The sequence below is a fragment of the Sciurus vulgaris genome, assembly GCF_902686455.1.
Source record: "Sciurus vulgaris genome assembly, chromosome: 1".
NCBI classification, from domain to species: Eukaryota; Metazoa; Chordata; class Mammalia; order Rodentia; family Sciuridae; genus Sciurus; species Sciurus vulgaris.
The window spans coordinates 48,062,659-48,084,904 of NC_136461.1; the positions used below are offsets into that span (position 1 = coordinate 48,062,659).

General features: G+C 40.6%; 1 protein-coding gene across 14 annotated transcripts in view; it reads left to right on the top strand.

Annotated features, from left to right (window-relative positions):
• FGGY (FGGY carbohydrate kinase domain containing) overlaps positions 1 to 22,246 on the top strand; it is a 411,751-nt gene that overhangs the window by 181,012 nt on the left and 208,493 nt on the right. For 13 of the 14 annotated variants that reach the window (XR_013757719.1, XR_013757720.1, XM_079103863.1 and 10 more), the window contains one exon: positions 17,403 to 17,531. The exons of the other annotated variant lie outside the window; for it this stretch is intronic. Coding sequence is in view for 11 of the 13 variants with exons in the window: in XM_079103863.1 (XP_078959989.1) it covers positions 17,403 to 17,531 (129 nt within the window). In the remaining 2 variants the exon portion in view is untranslated. The remainder of the gene's footprint in view (positions 1 to 17,402; positions 17,532 to 22,246) is intronic. 14 annotated transcript variants of the gene reach the window in all.

Consider the following 22,246-nt stretch of genomic DNA (forward strand, 5'->3'; position numbering starts at 1 on the left):
TTCTCATACTAGACAAAGGTGCCAAAAATATGCAATGGAGAAAAGATAGCCTCTTCAACAAATGGTGCTGGGAGAATTGGAAATCCATATGCAACAGAATGAAACTAAACCCATATCTCTCACCATGCACGAAACTAAACTCAAAATGGATTAAGGACCTCGGAATCAGACCAGAGACCCTGCAGATTATAGAAGAAAAAGTAGGTCCAAATCTTCACCTTGTTGGTCTAGGATCAGACTTCCTTAACAGGACTCCCATAGCACAAGAAATAAAAGCTAGAATCAACCACTGGGATAGATTCAAACTAAAAAGCTTTCTCTCAGCAAAGGAAGCTATCAGCAATGCGAAGAAAGAGCCTACAGAATGGGAGAATATCTTTGCCAATCATACTTCAGATAGAGCACTAATCTCCAGAATCTATAAAGAACTCAAAAAACTTTACTCCAAGAATTCAAATAATCCAGTCGACAAATGGGCTAAGGAAATGAATAGACACTTCACAGAAGAAGATCTACAAGCAATCAACAAACATATGGAAAAATGTTCAACATCTCTAGTAATAAGAGAAATGCAAATCAAAACCACCCTAAGATTCCATCTCACCCCAATTAGAATGGCGATTATCAAGAATACGAGCAACAACAGGTGTTGGCGAGGATGTGGGGAGAAAGGTACACTCATACATTGCTGGTGGGGCTGCAAATTAGTGCAGCCACTCTGGAAAGCAGTGTGGAGATTCCTTAGAAAACTTGGAATGGACCCGCCATTTGACCCAGCTATCCCACTCCTTGGCCTATACCCAAAGGACTTAAAATCAGCATACTACAGAGACACAGCCACATCAATGTTCATAACTGCTCAATTCACAATAGCCATACTGTGGAACCAACCTAGATGCCCTTCAATTGATGAGTGGATAAAGAAACTGTGGTATATATATTACAATGGAATATTACTCAGCCATAAAGAATGATAAAATTATGGCATTTGCAGGCAAATGGATGAAATTGGAGAATATCATGCTAAGTGAGATAAGCCAATCTCAAAAAGCCAAAGGACGAATGATATCGCTAATAAGTGGAGGATGACACATAATGGGGGGGAGGGAAGGGTTAGTGTTCGGGTTAGGGTTAGGGAGGGGGGCAAGTATGGAGGAAGGAAGTACTGTATAGAGGGTAAAGAGGGGTGGGAGGGGTGGGGGGAAGGGAAAAAATAACAGAATGAATCAAACAACATTACTCTATGTAAATTTATGCTTACACAAATGGTATGCCTTTACGCCATGTACAAACAGAGAAACAGCATATATCCCATTTGTTTACAATAAAAAAAAAAAAATTGGTACTTTATAGTTGTGCATATGGTGGGAGGTGTGATTACATATTCATACGTGCACACAATATAATGATATCATTTGGGCTTTTGGTTTCTTGATCTATAATCTGGGATGGCCTTTCCTACCTTAGGGATTCTCATGAGTTTAAATTAGGTGAGAAGCGTGCTACACATTATGCCGTGCTTGAATCACAGTAAATTAGTGAATTTGGTTTCCTCACACTGTTTTTTTTTGTTTGTTTGTTTGCTTTTTGTTTGGTTGGGTTTTTTGGTTTTTCCTTCTCTCGAACTCCCTTTATATGGGAAGAAAAATACTTATAAAAATTGATCCTTGATCAAGTCCCCCGAGGGTACCTGACCTTGTCACATTCATCAGATCATACTTTATAGCATTCCTTTTTCTGTTCTTCCCATTTTACGGAAAAGAAAACTTAAAAAAATAACCCAAGGTCTTACAACTGGCAAATGTTGGAATGGACTTGAATCCAAGCATGAAAGAAATATATTACTTGGACTCCCTCCATTCTGTCATAGTGAGGAACCCACTTTTGCTCATACTTTTGCCTTGTTTTCCTGTTTCCCTGAAGTTGTGAGCTCCTGGACTGAAGGATATTGAATACCTATTTACCACCTCCACCACTAAGTGAGGGGTAACAGAGGTGCCGTCCTTAAACTCCTCAAATAAGCCATGACACTATATGGGCCAGGATTCATGTTGCAAGATTTCTTTACACTATCATTTAAATGGGAATAATTAGAAGTTACAATGTTGAATTTTACCTGAATCCTGCATGCCTGGAAAAGTGAAAATTAGAAAACACCTCCAACCCTTTGTGTCCCAGAAAATGACCTGCTGCAAAGAACCTCACTCCCCATGAGATTTAGATAAGACTCTGTCCTTATCCTGTGTCCTGAGCAGTGTACCCATAATCAGTCTCAGTCCAAGTCATCATTTAGTCTGTCCTGAGGGCCCTGTGTTAGTTAGAATTCTCCAGGGAAACAGAACCAATTGGAAATATGTATTACATTGATTTATTTTAAGGAATCAGCTTACACAGTTGCCGGGGCTGGTGAACCCCGATATCTGCAGGTTGAGCCAGCAAGCTGGAGACCCAAGAATACGTAGATTGTGTCCAAGTCTAAAGGCCTGACCACCAAGAGAGCCAGTGATATGGTTCTAGTCCAAAGGTCAGCAGGCTTAAGCAGGACCCAAGAAGAGTGATGTTTCGAGTCCAGAGGGAACAAAAAGAGCCAGTAACCCAGTTGAAGACCTCCAGGCAGGAGGCATTCTCTCTTTCTCAGGGGAGGGCCAGTCTTTTGTTTAATTTAGGTCTTTAGCTGATTGGGTGAAGCTCACCTGTGTGAATGCACATCAGACTGCTTTACTCAGTCTCACATATAAAAAGTTAATCGTCAAAAACGGTATGCCTTTACTTCATGTACAAACAGAGAAACAAGATATATCCCATTTGTTTACAATAAAAATGAATTTAAAAAAAAGTTATTCGTATCCTAACACACTCTTGCAAAAACAGAGAATAATGTTGGACCAAATATCTGGGAATCCTGTCGTCAATCAAGTTGACACATTTAAATTAATCATTCCAGTTTCTTCCTGAAAAAAAGTGGCCCAGGATAAAACGTTCTCTGATCTACTCTCCGACCCATACTACTCTTTCATCCCATTTCCCCATACCCCATTCGTATTTATTCATTAATAAATATTAATAATAGCATAAAAATAGTAATATTAGTTTATTAATTTCTGTTTTGTTTAGTTTTCCATTGACATGACAAAGTACCTGAGATAAACAACTTAAAAGGAGGAGATCCATATTTTGGCTCACAGTTTCAGATGTCTTGGTCCATGGTCATTAGCTTTGTCCCTTTTGGGCCTGTGGCAACAAAGGACATCTTGGCAGGGAAAGTGTGGTGGAACAAAGCTGCTCAGCTCATGATAGCTAGAAAACATAAAGAGAAAGGGGCTGGGTTTCCAATAACTCCTTCAAGGTTATGCTTCCAATGACCTGATTTCCTTCCAGTTGGTCCCACCTCCTAAAAATTACACAAAATCCAAACAGTATCAGAGACTGATGACCATGGGCCTTTGAGGAATATTCAAGGTGGAAACCATAATACTTTCTGAAAATACTCTATGAGATGAAAACCCTCTTTGTGTAACCCTTCAGACTTCTGAAAAATCTTATGGTCAGAACGTTGTCCTATGTCTGCTTTCACTATGTATTTCCTCCTCCCCCACCTTACAATAATACTTTAGAATACAATCTCTCCTAAGTCTGGATTTTTTTTATTTCTAATTTTAATTTTTTTCTTTTTTTCAGTACTGGGAATTTAATCCAGGGCCTCACATATACTAGGCAATCTCTCTATCTCTGAACTTCCTCCTCAACCCTGGATTAGTTTTTAATATGACTGAAACAAACTAAGTGTCCAATACTTAAAGATTGGCTAAACAATATGGCATATCCAAATTATAGATTGTTACATTTTCAAAAGGAATATCTGTAGTCATTGATAAGAAAGATATCTGAAGTACCGTTGAGTTAAAAAGGGAGACTATAAGATTGCATAATTACATTATTCCATTTGCATAACTTTGACTGCTGGTGTATCTCAATGTTTTGCAAGTACACTCTCTAATGTTTTATAATATTCCATAGTTGTTATCTCTGGGAGGAGGAAAAGTATGGGGAAGATTTTTCCTTATATCTTTATTCATTGTTTGATTGTCTGTAATGAAGTTTTGTTATCTATGTAAACTGAAGGAAGGACATGATTCATAAAGCTTCATATTCTCTCTTTTTGTTTTTTGAGAATATCAATTCTGATCACTCAAGCAGGGACCATTAAACTGACCTCATGGATGCCCACCCTTGATTACCTTCTAGAGATTGTATGATATTGAAAGCCTTCCCTGGAAACGGCTTCAAACAGTGGGTCCTTGCCCAGCTCTGTCTCCCCTCCCAGCTTCAAGCACCACAGTCTGTTGGAGACTGGGGCCAGCTCCCTCTGCTTTTAGTACTCCCTCTGGGAACTCTTCTAGTGGCCAGAGTGAAAGGATAGGATGGCTGGTGACACTTCTGGGCTTGGAGCCAGCTTTCCTTTTTCATTTTGCCTAGGGTCTGTTCAGTTTCCCAGATCCTGTGTCCAAAGAATGAGACTTTAAAAATGGAGAAATTAGATTTTGTTTCATTTACAAAGCTTAAAGCTTCCATTTCTTATCACTTCAGCATTTCCCCCCAAATTTATATTACACCCCACCCCCGTGTGACCTAGATAGGGATTTTAAGTGTCATTAAGTTATGGCATCATTTTTGGAATCTTTGCTGCATTCCCATGGCAACATGAGTGAGGGCTCCAGGGATTTTACTCCAGCATTCTGGCTAACTGCCAGCCTGGCAAATTCCACTCCCCCCTTGGAAGTGCTGCAAATGCGGTGTCCTCCTTCACCCAGGAGTGAGGTCATTGTCTTTGAGGTTATAGGTGGACACTTGGATACTTTCTGCTTCCTCAGCTTTTGTGCTATTGCAGAAACTTAAGGGAAGGGGTCTCTGTTTTACAGTTGGAAATTCCTGTCCTTTCTCTCTTTAATGCTTCCAGCTGGGTGTTCTCTAGAGGTAGATTGAGTCCTAATTTGGAACCTCAGTCCCTCAGTCCCCAAATCTGGATCCCTCAGGTGCCAGGGCTCATGCCTCAATCTCCTTGGGGCATTTCCTTTTCTACTTGAAACAGAGTAGAATTACACACTAGGGTTCTATGAAAGATTCCATTTGGGAAAAAAAACAGTTTGGGTTCTTGGAAAAAAGTTTAAAAACCATAGCTGTATTCCATTTCTTTAGAGATGTTTTCAGGCTTTGATGAAATATAGGGTAGAAAAAGAAACTAGTGTCTTTTTAAGATAGTTAGCTAAACAATAGCTACACACTTTGCCCTTTTAACTTTATGTGCAGTACTTATTTGTATCCTGGCTTTGGAAGCACAATGACTATTATGCTACAAGTCAGTTCCATAGAGTAGCTTCTCTTTGAGTTGTCATGTTCTGTACACAGCCCCCTCCACTTTATTCTCATATATATGCATGTACTTCATTTTCAGCAGCTCACACACACAGTCTTCTGAACCATAACAGTACTCTTTTGAATGTTATATCTGTGCTGTTGAGTTTCACTACTAAACCTGACTCAGAGACATATTGCCAGTCTTCTCTTTTCTGTCCAGTAAAATGGCTGGTTGTCAAGATGTAGCATAGAAGGTGAAGGGTCATCGATAACCATGTAAACTCTTTAAACAAACAGAGCAAATTCCAGTGAATGCTTGAAAGTAGGATGAAAGAAGAGGAAAAATTTCAGACACGTCCTTCCTTTTACAAACTCTGCATTACCCTTTAAGAATCAACTGCATTTGGAGTCGCTTATAATTTTATTGAAAATCCTGAGTAAGGTGTTGCCTTTGTTGGGCTGTAGTTTGTCAGTGCAGCATATGAAGCAGGACGAGTTTTCTGTCCCTCTCTCCTGAATCCCTGTGTGCTTTCAGCAGAGCCTCTGGAGGGCAGGCAGCCACTGAGGTCCTCTGTGGTCTCTCAGTACCAGGCACAGAGTAAGTTATACGGATGAATGACATTACATCTTCCCCATGCCCTAATAGATTCTGTATATTTGCAAATAAAAATCGAATTTGGAGAATTTAAGTGACTTTTTCCAAGGTTCTTTGTGTTTGGGGAGTTAGAGGCAGATTCTCCTGGCTGTTGAAATCACATTATTCATGATAGCACACTGCCTCACTGTCAGAAAAGTAAGGAGTAGACATTTAGAAAGACAGAACATTTCTAAGGTGAAATATATGCATTTTAAAACAAAAGCGGAAAACCTTTTTCAAGGGTAAAGTAGTTGGAAAAAAAAGAAATAATATGTAATTTAGCATTCAATGAGAATAAGCAATGAATTCTGCCCTCCAGGGGTGGATTTATGTCTAGCTTATTTGCACATGAAAGTACAAGATTGGCTTCATTTCTATGAAAGTAAGACATCTGGTTGGGAAGTAAAAATTTTGGTCAATTACCTGAGTCATGTTTGGTCTACATGATAGAAAAGCCCAGATTTCTTCAAATCACCAGATGTTTGACCTTGTGTTTGACCAGACCCACTGGCTGGCTTTTCCACACAAGCTTCACTGTTCGACATCCTGTGGATTCCTCCATCCTTAGTAGGCTGTTATCATTTTGTAAACCAGCAGTGTGCAAACAGTGGTCTAGAGGTGGACCCTGGCAAAGTGTTTGCTGGGTTGTGAAGGAATGAGCGAATAAGATCATAAAAAGAATTGTTTTTATTTAAAAGAATATCCTTTATTTTAACATCATCTCCTTCCTATCTTTTCAGTGATGAAACATCTGACAAATGATCTTGAATCTAGGATTGTTTTTAATGAGTCCATGGAACAAAATAAATAATTAAGAAACTTACCTCAGTCTCTAGTTTCCTTATGTGATTTCCCCCCCAAATTTCAAAAACATAAGCAAAACAAAAGGGTGGGAACCACTACTTAGATCTTGTAATATCTTCAGTATAAAGACAGCTAGAATATTTTCATATATTTCCCAGATTTGCTTTCTCCTAGAAGTGGGGAACTCTCCATTAACTGTTTGCATGGGTCTTGAAAGCATTGGTCATCTTAATAGTGAAGTGTTTTGCTGACAAAATCTTTTTTTTTTTTCTTCAAAGCCAGGATTTGATCCTTAAAATAACTCCAAAGAGAACACCTTCTGCACTCTTTAAACATTTCACTCTGAAGACATGCCATGGAGGCATGACCACAGTGAGACACTTTTTGTGCTGGAAAACTGAATTCATCACTGTGAATATTTTAACATCTTTTGCAGTTTCTGCAGTTTGCTCTCATGACCCCAAAAGCATATATCTCCACAAGCTATAACATCACAGATCTCTTCTCAAGCTTTATAAACTCAGCCAGAATGAACCGAGTGACCTCTATATGCTGAGATATGTCCAATTCACCAGGAATGGGGAGTTGTAATAACTGTAATAGTAGCTCACATTTGTTGAACATTAGCCACGTGGCAGATACCATGCTAAAGTATTTTCTTTGCACTAATCTTGCTTGATTATCATAACCTACTCTGGGAGGAAAAGAGCATAATCATTTTTACAAGTGAAGAAATTGTTGGGAGGAAATGAAATCCCTTGCCCAAGTTCACAAGCCCTAAGAGCTTTGAAGCCACCCTTCTATCCAAGCCTATGCACCCCTTGGTCTGAAACCCCCTGTGCTATGCTAATGTGCCTGCTTCCTTGCTGCATCCTCCACAAAAAGATCTCTGCCCTCAAGGTGGTTATCATCAGAATTAGATGAGTTAGGCTGAAGGAAAAAAAAAAGCCATTATGTAGAACAGAATGATGTAATTCTAAAAACCATGCTGTGGGATTGTAGAGGAAAGAGTGATTAATTATGATCTACCCAGGGAAGGCTTTTTGGAGGTGGCCTTAGGCTAGGTGAGAACAAAATAGGGCATTGGCAATTATCTAGAGAATTAGGTCACTGTGGGTGCCAAAGTGGATGATTTCAAGCTAAAAAGACTGTACTTTATGCTCTGAATAGTTCGGAATGGGCCGCCCACATGGTTGGAATCTGTTGGATTTTTGCCAGCTCCTTGTCTCCCTGTGCCTTAAGGCCCTGGCTCAGGTGAGCTTCCTGCTGCACTGGGGGAGGGTGCAGGATGGCATTGCCAAAGCAGGGAGCTATTGAAGAAGTGGAGGAAACCTGCCTGGGTCAGGAATCCAGGTTCGGTCTAGACTTTGTTTCCACAGTTGATTGACACCAGGGGAGCCACCTTCCTTTCTGAGTTCATTTTCCCATACTGCAAAAGAAATACACTGAAGCTGATGATCTCCAAGTCCTTTTTGAAGTCCAGTGTCTCTGTTGATGGAACAGAGAGGAAGAAATGAGGAGAGGAAGAAGCTAGAAGATTCAGCATGTTCGGAGCTCATAGACTAGGGTTTTGTTCGCTATATGACCTACCAGAGGAGCCTCCTGCAAACAAAGCTGCCTTCTTTTTTTATCCAGCACAGCCTACACCGAGCCCTCTAATCTTCATGGTGCTGTACAAAGATCCCAGACTCTGGAGTCAGAGGATTCTGGGTTGAAATCCTTATTACATAGGTGACTTTGAGCAAATTATATAATGTTTTGTGACTTTGTTTCTACAACTGTAAAGTAATAGGCTCAAATACAAGAGAGTCTTACTCATGAAATCCAATTCTATTACTATAAAATCTAATTCTTGCACCAAAAGTGATTTCAACTGAAAAATGCCAAAAACAGTGACTGAAGGCCCATGGGTTTCACCAACTGGGCACTCTTACTATTATGATGTTTACTTTGTTAAAATACAAGTCATATACCACTCCTCTGCTCACCAATTTATAGTAGTTACTAGTTGCTTATTTGACTATTTCTTGAATGAAATTGATCTGGACTAGGGGAATTCGAGAGTTTCTGTTCCCCTGAAACATGGCGTCTGTGGTATCTGGACACCACAGCATCAGCTATAGTTTCTAGAGAGTCTTGGGCCTGCTAGTCAACTATCTCCTGGAATGCATATTGGCTTTGATATATTGCATTGTCCCTAATGTAGAGAGAGGGAAGCCTGTTACTGTGGGATTATATTAGGAAGTATATTCCTTGTCCCAGTAACATTCAAAATCTGAAGTTGAACTTCATAGTCTCATCTCTTTACTTTCTCAATTGATATTCAGCATTCTACATGAGTATGACTGTGTGCATTTGCTTAATCTTGTCTAAGTTGATCGATTTGTGTCATTGTCTCTTTTGTTTAAAACAAAAACTACAAATTTTGTAAATTGAACATTACCAAGAGCTTACCATGTTCTGGGCATTGGCTGGTGTTGGAGGTAAGGAGAAATGAATACAGAGATAGTTAAAATGGTCTTCGAGTAGTCTCTTCATCAGGGTAGATGAAGAGAGACAGTGTAAAACACAATGTAAGGACTAGTAAAAATGGATTAAAATATATGGCATGTTTATTTATTAAATACCTACTATAGGTCAGAATGCAAGGCCAGGGATATAAGAACATATGAAACACAATCCAAACACAGAAGAGCTTATAAGTTATAATAACTACAAGTGATAATTCAGAGGAGGTATTGGACAGGACTTATATCTGTTAGAAAAGAAGCCTGAGGACAGAAGAGACCTCTTCTATTTTGAATTTTATTTTCAGCATTGGGACAGTGTCTGGCATATACTGGGTACTCAGTGAACATTTCTTTGTTGAGTGAACAAGTTATAAAATTTTATATTAAATCAGCAGTGTAAAATGGAATTAAATCCCAGTTTAAATGAGATTACTTTTAGGAGGCAGATGAAGGGAAATGGACAAATGATTGTTTCAGAAGATGTTTTTCAACAGGTGGTAGAACATATCAGGTTTTGGATTTCTCACTAATATTTCTGGTTGAGCACATCCTTCTAGACATGTATAACTTCACTTCAGGAGCCAGAATACTGGAATGTTTTTCTATCAGTCTTTTATCAGTTGTTGTTCCAGATCTAAAAAACTCCCATAGCTGACCTGCCCAAGTGTTCTGAGGTCTGTGTAGAGGAATTTAGGTGCTGGGTGTGAGCCAAGCTTCTAATTCTATCAGTAGTTTTTGAAACTATTATCAATGGCCATATCTGCTGGCAACCATAGCACATGGATGGTATTATGTTTTGCTTTGTGGGTTTCATGCTTCACATAACTTTGGAGCTCCACCAGAGTTGGGCTAGGTCTTAATAGTCTCTGAAACCACTCAAGCATGTGTGAGGCACCAAATGTGCATCTGCCACCACACTTCTTAAATAACTCTAGCCTATTGTTAGAGAGTTGGGTACTCCTGGGTTTGTTCCCTGTCCCTAAACCAGACTGAAGGAAGGTTCAGTCTGAAAGGATTCCAGGACCCCCTCTGCTGGCAGGGCGGGGCATCACTTAATACTTTCCTAGCCAACCCAGTTTGCCTGTTAACCTTGGCTAAGGTAACCTCGGACCGGCACCCTACTGCAAAGCATGAGGAACCAGGACTGCATGTCACCCACACCCAAACCTCTCTTTGACATTTCCATGGGCCTGAAGCCAAATCTTCTCCTGGGCTTCATCTCTCTGTAGGAATACAAAGGAACACTGAACCTTCCAGTTAATTCAGCACCCCTCCCCCTCTTCCTGGAGGGGATAACAGTTCTGTTGACCATTATAATGCATTTTCTGTCTCCCAGCAATCCACATAGTCATTAATTTCTGCTGCTGACATCAGGAAAGAGGATTATGTGTGTGTCTGAAACTGTTCCCAAAGTGCTCATTAGTCATAGATAATTGAAAAACTGGTAGGGGAAGATTTGGTGTAATAGGAGCCCCGCCTGTGAAGAGGGACTGCAGCCACCAGATAATTGTAGACTCCAGCTTTTGACCTCGCAGACTGAATCTGCCTATCTAAATGGGAATTCGGGGAGCCCAGAGTCCTCAGCACAGTTGCTTTTTGACATCCCAAAAGGTGAGGATGTGTACACAAAACAGAGCCCAGCCAGATCCAGGACACACAGGCAAACCACCCTTGAGTCTCTTTCCTGCTTTCAGACTGAAGAGCAGGGATTGTAAACGATGCTCAGTATTCTTCTTAACTTAATTTTGTTTTTATTTTAACAGAAGCTAGTTTGTTTTGATCATACACACACACACACACACACACACACACACACACACACACACACATGCAAGGTCGTGGTACATACAGCACAAATGATAGAGAAGAATACTCTTGATACCAGTTCCTACTATAACTATAGTCTATCCATTATGGTAGGATTTTTCTGGAAATACATATGCTTTCATTTTTGTATCTCTTTAAAAAAAATCACAAGTAAGATCATACTTTGAATGTTAGTCTACATCTTGCCTTTTTTTTTTTTCCCTCGAGCTTCCTTCCAGGATCCTAATCCAACTTCATTCATAGGAATTACTTCACGGGATTCTGCTGAATAAATGTATCCTATACTATTTACTTTGACCAGATTTAAGCAGGGAAATATCTTTAAAATGCAAAGAAAATATTTTCAAATTAGAAAAACTAGAAATTATAACCTAGTAAAAAAAGAAAAATCACTTCCACCTCCCCCACTCCCATTAAAAACCTATTTTCTTTATTTTTACTCTAGGAGTGTATTTTTACAAATAGTCCATCTACCTTCTCTGTTGTTATTCTTACAAGGAAGTCATATGCTATATAATGTTTTGCAGCCACATTTTCCAGATTATTTTAAAGTGACTTGATTGTTTTAAAGTGAAAAAATTTTCCATTCTAGCCTTTCTTTACCTTGCAGTTTTGTCTTAAAAACCAAATCTGTGTACTCAGTGCTGTGCGCTAGCAGGTCCTGGCTGCCTTGCTGTGCCTGCAGTCATCTGCTGCCTCTTGTGCAGGTTGCCCCTGCTGCCTCTGGCCTGCCCTGGTGTCCAGCTTGCTAACAGACAGGATACCTCAATCTGTACCCGCTCAAGGTCCCTCTTTCTTCAAAACTATCCACTTCCCCAGAGTATTCTAACATTGACATTCACAACCCCTACCTATCTTTCCATACCAGGCTCAGATGTTATCTTTACTGTGAGGGTTTACTCATTCTCCTGGACCAATATAAGTCCCTCCTCAGTTCTCTGGGAACAGCATGTACATTCCACCTTTATTTTCTACATGTCCTAAGAGTCTTGGTGTTATGATTTGAATTTGAGGTGTCCCCTGAAAGTTCACAATTAGATTATAAGAGCCATAACCTAATCAGTGGACTAATCTATTTGATGGATTAAAAATTTGAAAGAACTACAGTACCAGGTGATAACACCAGGCAAGTAGGAGGTAGGTGCTTAGGGGTTGCCTTTGGAGTTCACATTTTGTCTTTGGCATTGCTCTCTCTTTCTCTCTCTTTCTCTTTGCCTCTTGGCTGCCATGAACTGAGCAGCTTTATTCACCACCTCAGTCCGCCATGAGTGATCATATGGTCCATCTGTAGACTGAAACCTCTAAACTTCTCTTCCTCCAAGGTTTTCTTATCTGGTATATTGTTCACAGTGATGAAAAGAATACTAACATACTTTGTTTTCTATCTTCTTAGTTCCAAATGTCAGTGTGATGCCAGAGGTGCCTTTTTCATTGTGCCAGCACCCAGTTCCTGGCACATGGTAAATAGAAATGTATATGGGCTATCTTTCAATCATTGTTATTGAAATGTTCAAATGGATGGACGAATGATTGAATGCAGCCTAGAAGAGACTGCAAATGCTAAGGCAGTGAAGCCTTGACTAAGTCTGCAAAAAAACCTTGCTGTGATTTATTTAATTTTATGGTAGAATAAAAGTGAAGTAAGGATTATTTGGGGACAGTTTTCAGGTGGGCTTTGACAGCTCCAGTGCACCTTTGGCTGATGAAGTATGATTTCAAAGGGGTGACTTCTCAGGTTCCCGCCTTTTTCTACCATCCTCTCTTATGCCAAGCTGTTTCCTTCCAGTCTCTAGATAAACAGAAGCTCCTTCTTTCTGGAGCTCCAGAAAGATGATTCCTGAAGGCAGTGGTTCCAGTTGCAAGAAAGATGTTCATCTTTATGCATATTTATTTTCATTTCTGGACTACCGATCTGAGAAGGCTGGCTCACTGCCTGGTCTGTGTTCTCAGGAAACAAGAGGCTGGGACAGAATTGGAAGTGTAAGGTGCTTATTAGGGATGGTCATGTGTGAAAGGAGGAGGAGGGAATAGGATTGGGCAGAGGGGGAGGGTGAATATTCTATAAACCTTGGTCAACCCAGCAGAATACTCTGGAGAGAGGGATGCTACCAGAACCCTTCAGCTGTTCACCTCATGCATGTGACTACCCCAGAAAGGGCCTCACCTCAGCATAGCCAATCTCTGCAGCTAAGGCAGGCCTGAAGATTCTGGCAGGTGGTGGCTGTCTGTGACCTGTCTTTTCTCAGCTGGGCAACAAGTCCTTCCTTGACAGGGGCATTGAAGCATAACATCGTCCTTTCCACCATACTCCCAACATCGAAGCCACCACCATGACCTGTTACTTCTTGCTCCATGAAATGGATTTCTCATTTCTTCCTCTGTTCCTCCATCCCAGAAATCCATATCTTAATGAAGTCCCCCATCTTTTCCATCTTTGATGATCAAAGTGGCTTCACAGCTATTTCCCTAACCCCCACCTTTCCTTTTCTAAAACATTGGCAGAAAGCTTCTAAAATACGGTGTCATGGTTCTTCCCACAGTAGTGTTCCTTCGGTGGATCCCAGTAGGTGTTGGTGGTGAGGTTCATAGTAGTAGGGTTGACAAAGCCTCCTTTCTGGCCAACCCTGTTCTCCCACCCTCATCTTTGACCCTCGCCTTCAGCATATGCAGGAGTTCATCTGCCCATTTTGATAGTTCCCTCACGGGTGCCTCCTCACTTCTTCCTTGGTCTTTGCTCCAGTTGCTTCCTTTGCTGAGACATCTACCTGTGGTCCTACAGCAAGTGACTGGACCACAGATTTCCTGCCTACCTGCCCAGGACCTTGTGCTCACTGTATAGTTGCAGCCTCCTGCTGTGAGCAGAGAGGACCCTGAATCAAATCCACTTCACACCAGTTAAAGTTTCTTCTAAATTACTCTAGAGAAGAATGCCTCACCCTACTAATCCCCCTGTTGTCTGGAGCCTCTTTAATGAAAAATACCCCTTTCATGTTTGTGGAGATTGGGGATAAAGGTGGAACATAGTTTCCATTTGACCTTCCTGTGAAAATTAACCCTTTAACAACAACAACAAAAATGAATTTAGTGGACAAAGAGTTCCAAATGGTGCTATTTTTAAAATTCTTATTCTAAAACTACTTCTCTCGATTCTTTCATTCTTTCAGAATACATTTGAGAACAATACCTACTCCATGAGTGTTAAGGTAGTGAACAGGAACACAGGTTTTAGTTTCAGTCAGAGGAGAATCCATGCTTGTCTCCAGCTGTGCCACTGTGGGGAATTTACTTTTCTTCTTAAACCTCCATTTCCCCATCCCTCTGAAATGGGGGACAGTACAGGTACTACTGTGCCTTTCATGGAGGAATCCTCTAAAAATTAGGTGAGAAAATGCCTGTTACATCTTCAGCACCGCCCTTGACACAGAGGTGTTCATTGCTGGAATGATGTTTATTATGCATCATGTAGTAAATAAAGTGACATGGTTAAGATGTTGTCCAAGACCAAACTGTCCACAGGTACATGTAGACAGCCCTAGGATGGCGGCTGGCGTTGGGCCAAGAGGTGGCGCATAATTAGCGTTAACACGGTGTGATCTACTTTTGCCTGATTAGTTAATGTCTCCTCTGCACTAGTGGTCAACAGATGTTCCCCATTCTTTCTTGATTGGTACCGTGGCACGTCCTCCAACCATGCTACTTAATCCTAAGCTGATTGGCTGCCTTAGGGTATGTAAGACATTCTCTTCACCTGGAAGGAGGTTGCAGAATGCAGGAGGAAGAACACACCTCCAGATCGCAGAACGCGGGGTCGCAGGTTGCAGATGGCAGGACGCAGGACTAAGAATGCACCTCTAAGCACACACTTCTAGATCACAGAAAGAAGGTTGCAGTTCGCAGAACACGGGACTAAGCAGACAACTGTAGGTCGCAGATTGCAGATGGCAGAATGAGGGACTAAGAAGACACCTCCAGATCGCAGGCCACAGGACGCACCACTAAGAAGCACCTCTGATAGAAAGCACCTCTGATAGCACACACCTCTAGCATGCATCTTTAGGATGCAGAATGCAGGACGCACCTCTAAGAAGAAGCAGTAGACCTTTGATAAGCGTAGCCTCTCTGAAAGAGTAGCACCTCTAAAACTAAGCAAAGTCTCTCTTCCTCTAAGCAAAGTCTCACATCCTCTAAAACTAAAAGTAAGCAAAGTCTCTCTTTCTCTAAGCAAAGCCTCTCTTCCTCTATAAACTAGCAAACAAGCAAGAAAGCAGTCCACTAGATAAAGATAATAAAAGTAGTTCATTTCCAGTCCACCTCCAATAAATTACCGTGGGATTGTTGCTGCGGGCGGCAACAGGTACAGGGCCAGTCTCTTCCAGATGTTTGCTCCCCTCAGCATTCAACACAAGACTAAAGTTTTTCCTCCCTCCTCCTCCTCACTCAAGCACCTTCATCTTGTCCTCTAAACCACCATCCAATAGACATTTCATATGATCTGCATATGTAACTAAATTTTCCAGTAGCCATGATAAAGTTTAAAAAAATTCAGTGAGCTGGGCATGGCGGTGAACATCTGTGATGTCAGTGACTCAGCAGGCTGAGGCAGGATGATCACAAGTTGAAGACCAGCCTCAGCAGTTTAGCAGGGCCCCAAGCAACTTAGTAAGACACTGTGTCAAAATAAAAAGAACTGAGAATGCAGCTTAGTGGTAAAGCACCCCTGGGTTCAATCCTCAGTACCAAAAACAAAGAAAAGATTAGGTGAAATCAATTTTATTGTATCTTATTTAACCTAATATAGCCAAAATATCATTTCAACATGTAATTGATTAAAAAAATTAACGCATTATTTTACATTCATTTTTCAAAACTAACTCTTTGGCATCTGGTATGTATTTTCTACTTAGCATATCTCAGTTCATATACTACATTTTTGTTAGAAATACTTTATTAGATATCTTGAGTTATTATTGAAAAAGCAGCTATGTCTATCCAGGTCATTCCAGACATAGAGTTTTTCAGTAATTGAATTCCATATCAGTTTTTAAAATTTAGGTGAATATTAATTAAATGCAAACAAAATGGAAAACCTAGATCTTCAGTTACCCCAGCTGTATTTCAGGTGATCAATATGCATGTACCCAGTAGCAACTATATTGAAGCAGAAAGCTCAGAAGCCACTGCAGTGGATTCAGTCTTCTTGGCTAAACTTTTTTCATGTTCAGTTGTGCTAGAAGCTTTCTAGTTAAAATGGATAAACAGTGCTGTGGAGTACTCTGTCTCCCTTCAGAGGAGACTGGTTGAGTCATTCACCTTCTGGCCGACTCTTAACCTCACCCTAACTTCTATGTCCAGAAGTTCTGGGGTACCTTGGCACCCATCAAATTCCTGACCACACATTGAGAATCCCAGAATCTTGGTCTCAAAGGAACTTTAACACATGTACGGGTCAATGCCTGCCCGATCCTTAAGGTGCAGACAGCCTTATTATAGAATTTTTTAGAGGGTAGGAGTGGGTTCAGCCTCTCATAAACAACTGACAACAAATGGATCATTTCATTCTCTTCTGGCTCACCTGGTTCCCTGTGTGCTTATCTCATCCTGCTAACTAGGTTTAGAGCAAGAACTGCCTTTTAAAGCCCCACAGTACCCACACAAAGGAAGACAATTAATAAATTATTAACTGAAGGCCTGGTTCACTGTAAGAATTCAAGGTTACTTGAAATATCAGGGTCACTGCATTTCACAAATCCAAAGAACATCAGTAAAATTGTATTCTTTAGTTGTGCAAGTAGCAGCCTCCTAAGGTTTATAAGTTTTAGATGGGGCTCTCTTTTCAGCTCAGAAAAACTTTTAAGAAATTCTTTCTTTGGACAAAATATTTCCCTCCCTTATTCTCTGGTAGAAAGAACTATACAAATACATATGCTTGACTCATTTATGAATATATGGTCATCTGGTTTTTAAGAGATCACTGTGTTTATATTTTTTTTAGAATTTCCCATTTGTGGAATCTTCCTCTGTATGAGTGACACCTTGGAACTCCTAACTTTGCAGAGCACCCCAAAGCATAACCCACACTTACCAAGGCCATACATCTGGGTCACCAAATGAGCAAAGGGACTCTTCCTGGTTGCATGATTTTCATCTTTGTGAAGCTGAGAAAATCCTGGGGAGGAAGAAAGGAACAAAGAGTTTCTCTTAAGAAAACCTCTGTTCACCTTTGTGTTTTCTAAACTAATGAATGTTTGTTTTTTCTCATGTCTACTCAGGAAACCAGGTGCTACCTCCAGGAACTTCTCTTGGAAGTGGGCTCACGCCGGAGGCAGCAAAGGAGCTTGGCCTTCCCACCGGGGTCCCAGTGGCAGTCTCACTCATTGATGCCCATGCTGGGGGACTAGGTAATCTCTCATTTCATGCCACAACCAGCTGTGTTCAAGTGAAACATTCCCCAGACCTAAGACACCCCTTGTGTGTATTTAAAGCAAAGGTCAAGGACTGGTGAGTCAAGGTGTAATAATGAAAAGCCTTTTCACATCTAGGCATTTGGATAGAATTATAGACCTTTTCATCCAATATAAAACCTATTTATATGTTATTAAGTTTTCCAACATAGTAATATAAAAAAATTGATCTGAGTAAGTGTCTAGATGGTTCTTCAGTTTACTGGAAATTTAAAAAAGCACATGTTCACTTCTGTCTAGTATGTATGATAACCATGCATTTACTGGACTCTGTTTTCTAACAGTATTGCAAAAACCTTGTAAGTCTAACAGGTTTGTTTTTATAATATTTGGCTTTTGTCCTATATCCATTTACTCGGTGGTAGTCTTGATTTCATCTCATAATTCTGAAACCTGTGTTTGTGCATTCATTAATTCATTCTCAAATATCCATTGAACATTTACCATGTCTAGGCATAATGCTAGGAAACATGGAATTTAAAACAAAATCAATCAGGCTGTGAGGCCCCAGGATTGATATCCAATGCCAAAATAAATAAGTAAATAAGACAAAACAAAAAAACTCAAATTTTAGAGGGAAGTATATATTAAGTCAAAGAATCATTGTAAAATGTGGTGACTTTGTCCTTATTCACATTTCTATTGCAGTTTTCTTTTTCTTTCATGGCTATTCTGATTCTCAGTCTCTCTCCCTTTACCCTTCACTTTAGTTATTTCTATATTTCCTAGACTTTCATTTTAACAGCTTTTTTTTTTTTTTTTTTTTTTTTTTATGAACTGTGGTTCATGATTCATGGCATGAGTTTAACAGGACATGACCATTATATTTTCAGAATAGAATGGGATAGAATATAATAGGAAAAGTAGAACACATCAGAGTATATGTTATATAGAAAAAGGTAAAAACTGTTTTATGGACCTGTTTCCTTTGTACACGTATATGTATACTAGGCCATGAAGGAAATGAAATTTTTACTATGGATCATGATCAAAAACCTGGCCAGGTATGGTGACAAACCAGTTACTTGGGAAGCTGAGGCAGGAGGATCACTTGAGCGCAGGAGATGAGAGCCAGCCTGGGCAATATAGCAAGACCCCATCTCTTTAAAAAAAAAAAAAAAAAAAAAGCTTTGAAGATGTACTAGTTCAAACTTCATCTTACAACCAAGAGTCATCTTTCAAGTACTTAGATTATTCTCCCAGAACTCTGTCCATGAATTTATACTTTTGCATCTTGGTATGTATGTTCTCTGCCCAGAATGATTGGTCCTGGTCAGTCTGTTTTGTGCTGCTATAACAGAATACCTGAATTGCTTAGACTGGGTAACTTATAAAAGATAAAATTTTCTTTTTCTTTTCCTTTTTTTGATATTTTTTTTAGTTATCAATGGATCTTTATTTATTATTTATTTTTTATTTATAGGTGGTACTGAGGATCAAACCCAGTGCCTCACACATGCTAGGCAAGCACTCTACCACTGTGCCACAACCCCAGTCCAGGTTTCTTTCTTATAGTTCCGGAGTCTGGAAACTCCCAGGTTGAAGAACCTACAGCTAGCAAAGGCCTTGCTGGGTCATCCCATGGCAGAAGGTGGAAGATCAAGAGAGTACTCATGCATGAGAGATCTAAGTTCATTCTTTTACCAGGAACTCTTAATAACTAATCCACTTTCACAATAACTAAATACCTTTTAAAGTTCCCACTTTTCAACACTCATACCACAGCAGCTCTCTACGTTTCCAGCTTGATGATACCTCTCTCTCTCTCTCTCCCTCTCCCTCTTCCTCTCTCTCTCCCTCTCCCTCTCTCTCTCCCTCTTTCTCTCCCCCTCTCTCCCTTTCTCCCTCTCTCCCTCTGCCTCTCCCTTCCTCACTGTCTCCTTTCCTCCCTCCTTCTCCTTTTTTGTAATACTGGAGTTCATGCATGCTACATGAGCAATCTACACTTAGCTATACTCCTGTCCTCCTAATTTGAAAGCCTGTCTCAGATGGTTTCTCCTCTGCATATCCTTCCATGGAATAGTCAGACATATTAAGAAATTCTCCAAATTGTGCTTCTTTCATCAGTTTTATTTATTTGAAGAAATGATCACATTGTATGCTTTAATTTCTGATTTATCTGCTTATCTTTTCTACTAGACTTAGAACTCCTGCTGAACCTTGTGTCTTGTTTTTAAAGGTGCTTGATAAGTTTACTGAGTAAAGTCTCATTAAGGCAAGAATAAGGTAAAATGGCCTTAACCTTACAATAAAGGCTAATCTGTTTCCTTGTGTGACAGATTGTTCTGCACAGTCCACAGACTTGAAGGAAGAGTATGGCACTCATCAATCTTTGAACGTGTGTATCCTGTTCATCTTTCTGTCCTCGGGCTCTGGCACGGTGCCTAAGAAATAGTAAACAACCATGGTGTGTGTGAGCTGGTCCAGAGGTACATGGTGGACCTCCATTACAGGCAAAAGGGCGTTTCTCTCAAAGCACTTTGTAGTGTTAGCAGTGTGTGCTTTTGGTTGGAATGCCATGTTTTGGATTTTTAAACATAAGCACAGGAAGAACTAAGGGTCTAGATGGACATGGAGTGCTCCTGTCCCTAGTAATCCTGATGTTCTAGGTTATATGAGACACCAGGGAAGCTTTCTTCATTGTAATTTTGCAGTTGTCCCTGGGGCAACAGTTTCAACCATCTGCTGGCACCCAGGAGACATGCACTTGGTTGGTTGACCACATGCTGAAAGAAATAGGACTACCCCTCATGAGCTGCGGGCACTGTAGTTTCCTTGGTTTCCTTGTTGGCTTCCAAGGCCTCCCTGAGGGACATGCTAAACACACCTTCTCACTTCTGCCCGGGACTTTTTGTGCTCTTCAGTAGGGGAGATTTCCAGATGACCACAACTTTCTCCTAAACAGAGATGCACAGAGACAGAATTTTTACCTGTAGAAGCTTTGGCTTAGACCATTTGTTCCCTTTAAAATACAAATGCTCTTGAGTCAGTGAGTTCCCTCTGTTTTCCAAAAGTTTTCATTTTTTAAGTGAAAAGATAGAATAAGATATTGAATTCTTTAAGGACTGAGCTTTGTGCCAACAGTAGTTGGGAAGGGCATAGGAAGAGAGCTCTTTGTCACAACAGAATAGGAAAGCCCTAACAATTTTGGCCAATTTGATCCTTCTTATCCTATCTCCTCTCTCCTTCACCTTATGTCCACTTCAGGGTTAGAATATCTGGGAAAGACAGGAGACTTAGAAGCAAATGTTCCCTCCCATTTTCCACCTTGCCTCCACCCTATCATAGTGTGAAGGAGAAGAGAGGCCTAAATGACATAACAAGATCACCTGCTGGTCGAACTAAAGATTTACTAAAGATCAAGTGCATGTAAAACTGTCAGATTTGGATCTGGAAACCAGAGATTATCAGCAATGAACAAATCAGATATCTCCCATTCCTTTCAGAGAGAAGATTCTCTGGCCCATGTGTGTACAGTTTAACAGTGTTGGCTTGTGATAGTGGGTCTTCTGAGACTTATTGTAGCACAGTGACAAGGGCATTCCATACACAGTCTGAGGATCTGGATTAAATTCCTGTTCTACCTACACACAGTGTGCCTCTAAGTACATTCTTTCCTCTTCTATGGTAAGAGCTAGAAATCCTTTCATAGGATTGGTATGAGAAATGGTGATGTAAACAGTTAAAGCAACTTGCTTACTTTCTGGCACGCAATAATGAAATTTGGTTTCCTCACTCCAGAACCACAATGCCTGGCACAAAGAAGGAGCTTCATAAATGAAGTTGCCTGGGTTCCCACCCTGGCAGGAAGTGTCTTACCATAACTGGATTCCTAAAGCTGGGCAGGAAGAAAGGATCAGAGGCACTGGACTCCCTCTGCCTTCCCTGGATTTTCCCTCAGTTTCCCCTCTGCCCCTCTCACACAGAAAGCAGGATTCACTGCTCTAAGATTCTGTCTAGGTCAAGATCAGAAACAGCCCCAGGAACTGGTTAGATGAACTCTTGGTGCCAAGAGATCCCCAAATGTCAGAAAGAACCCAGCTTTGAAGTGGGAATTGGAGGCCAGCCATGCCTGTCACGAACCAGCTCTGACAACTGTGGTCACTTTGGATGCTGGCCTAGCACAACCTATCGTGGACCCCATGCCCAAGGAGAGCCTGGGATGAGATGATACAGATTATAGGAGCAAGTACAACTCAACTCATGCTTTTCCCAGTTCTGGAAACAAGGAGGAAGGACTTTGCCAGAATAAAAATCAAAGATAGAAGAACATTTTGTTCTTAAGGTGCTGGTTAGCGAGTTCTCTAGCAGACAGCCAGAAGATAGGAGTAGCTTTGTTTGCACTTTGTGGGGGTGGTTCTGGCCAGGGCTCCTGCTGCTGGTATTTTTCTAGCTTATAAAAATAGCATTAACTTTGTTCCAGGTCTTTTCTTGGCCCCAGCACCCCACCTATCCCAAGAGGCAATAACAACCTGTTTTCTCTCTCGGGCCCCTTCTCTTAGTTGCTCTTTTCTATTGAACAAACTCCTAATTACCCATCAGTTCTTGAAGATCCTACCTGTTTTTCTGGGAAATCTTCCCTGACTCCCCAAGCTTACTGAAACACTCTTCTTTGTTCTTACTTTATCTTGTATTTGCATGTTTGTGTGCAA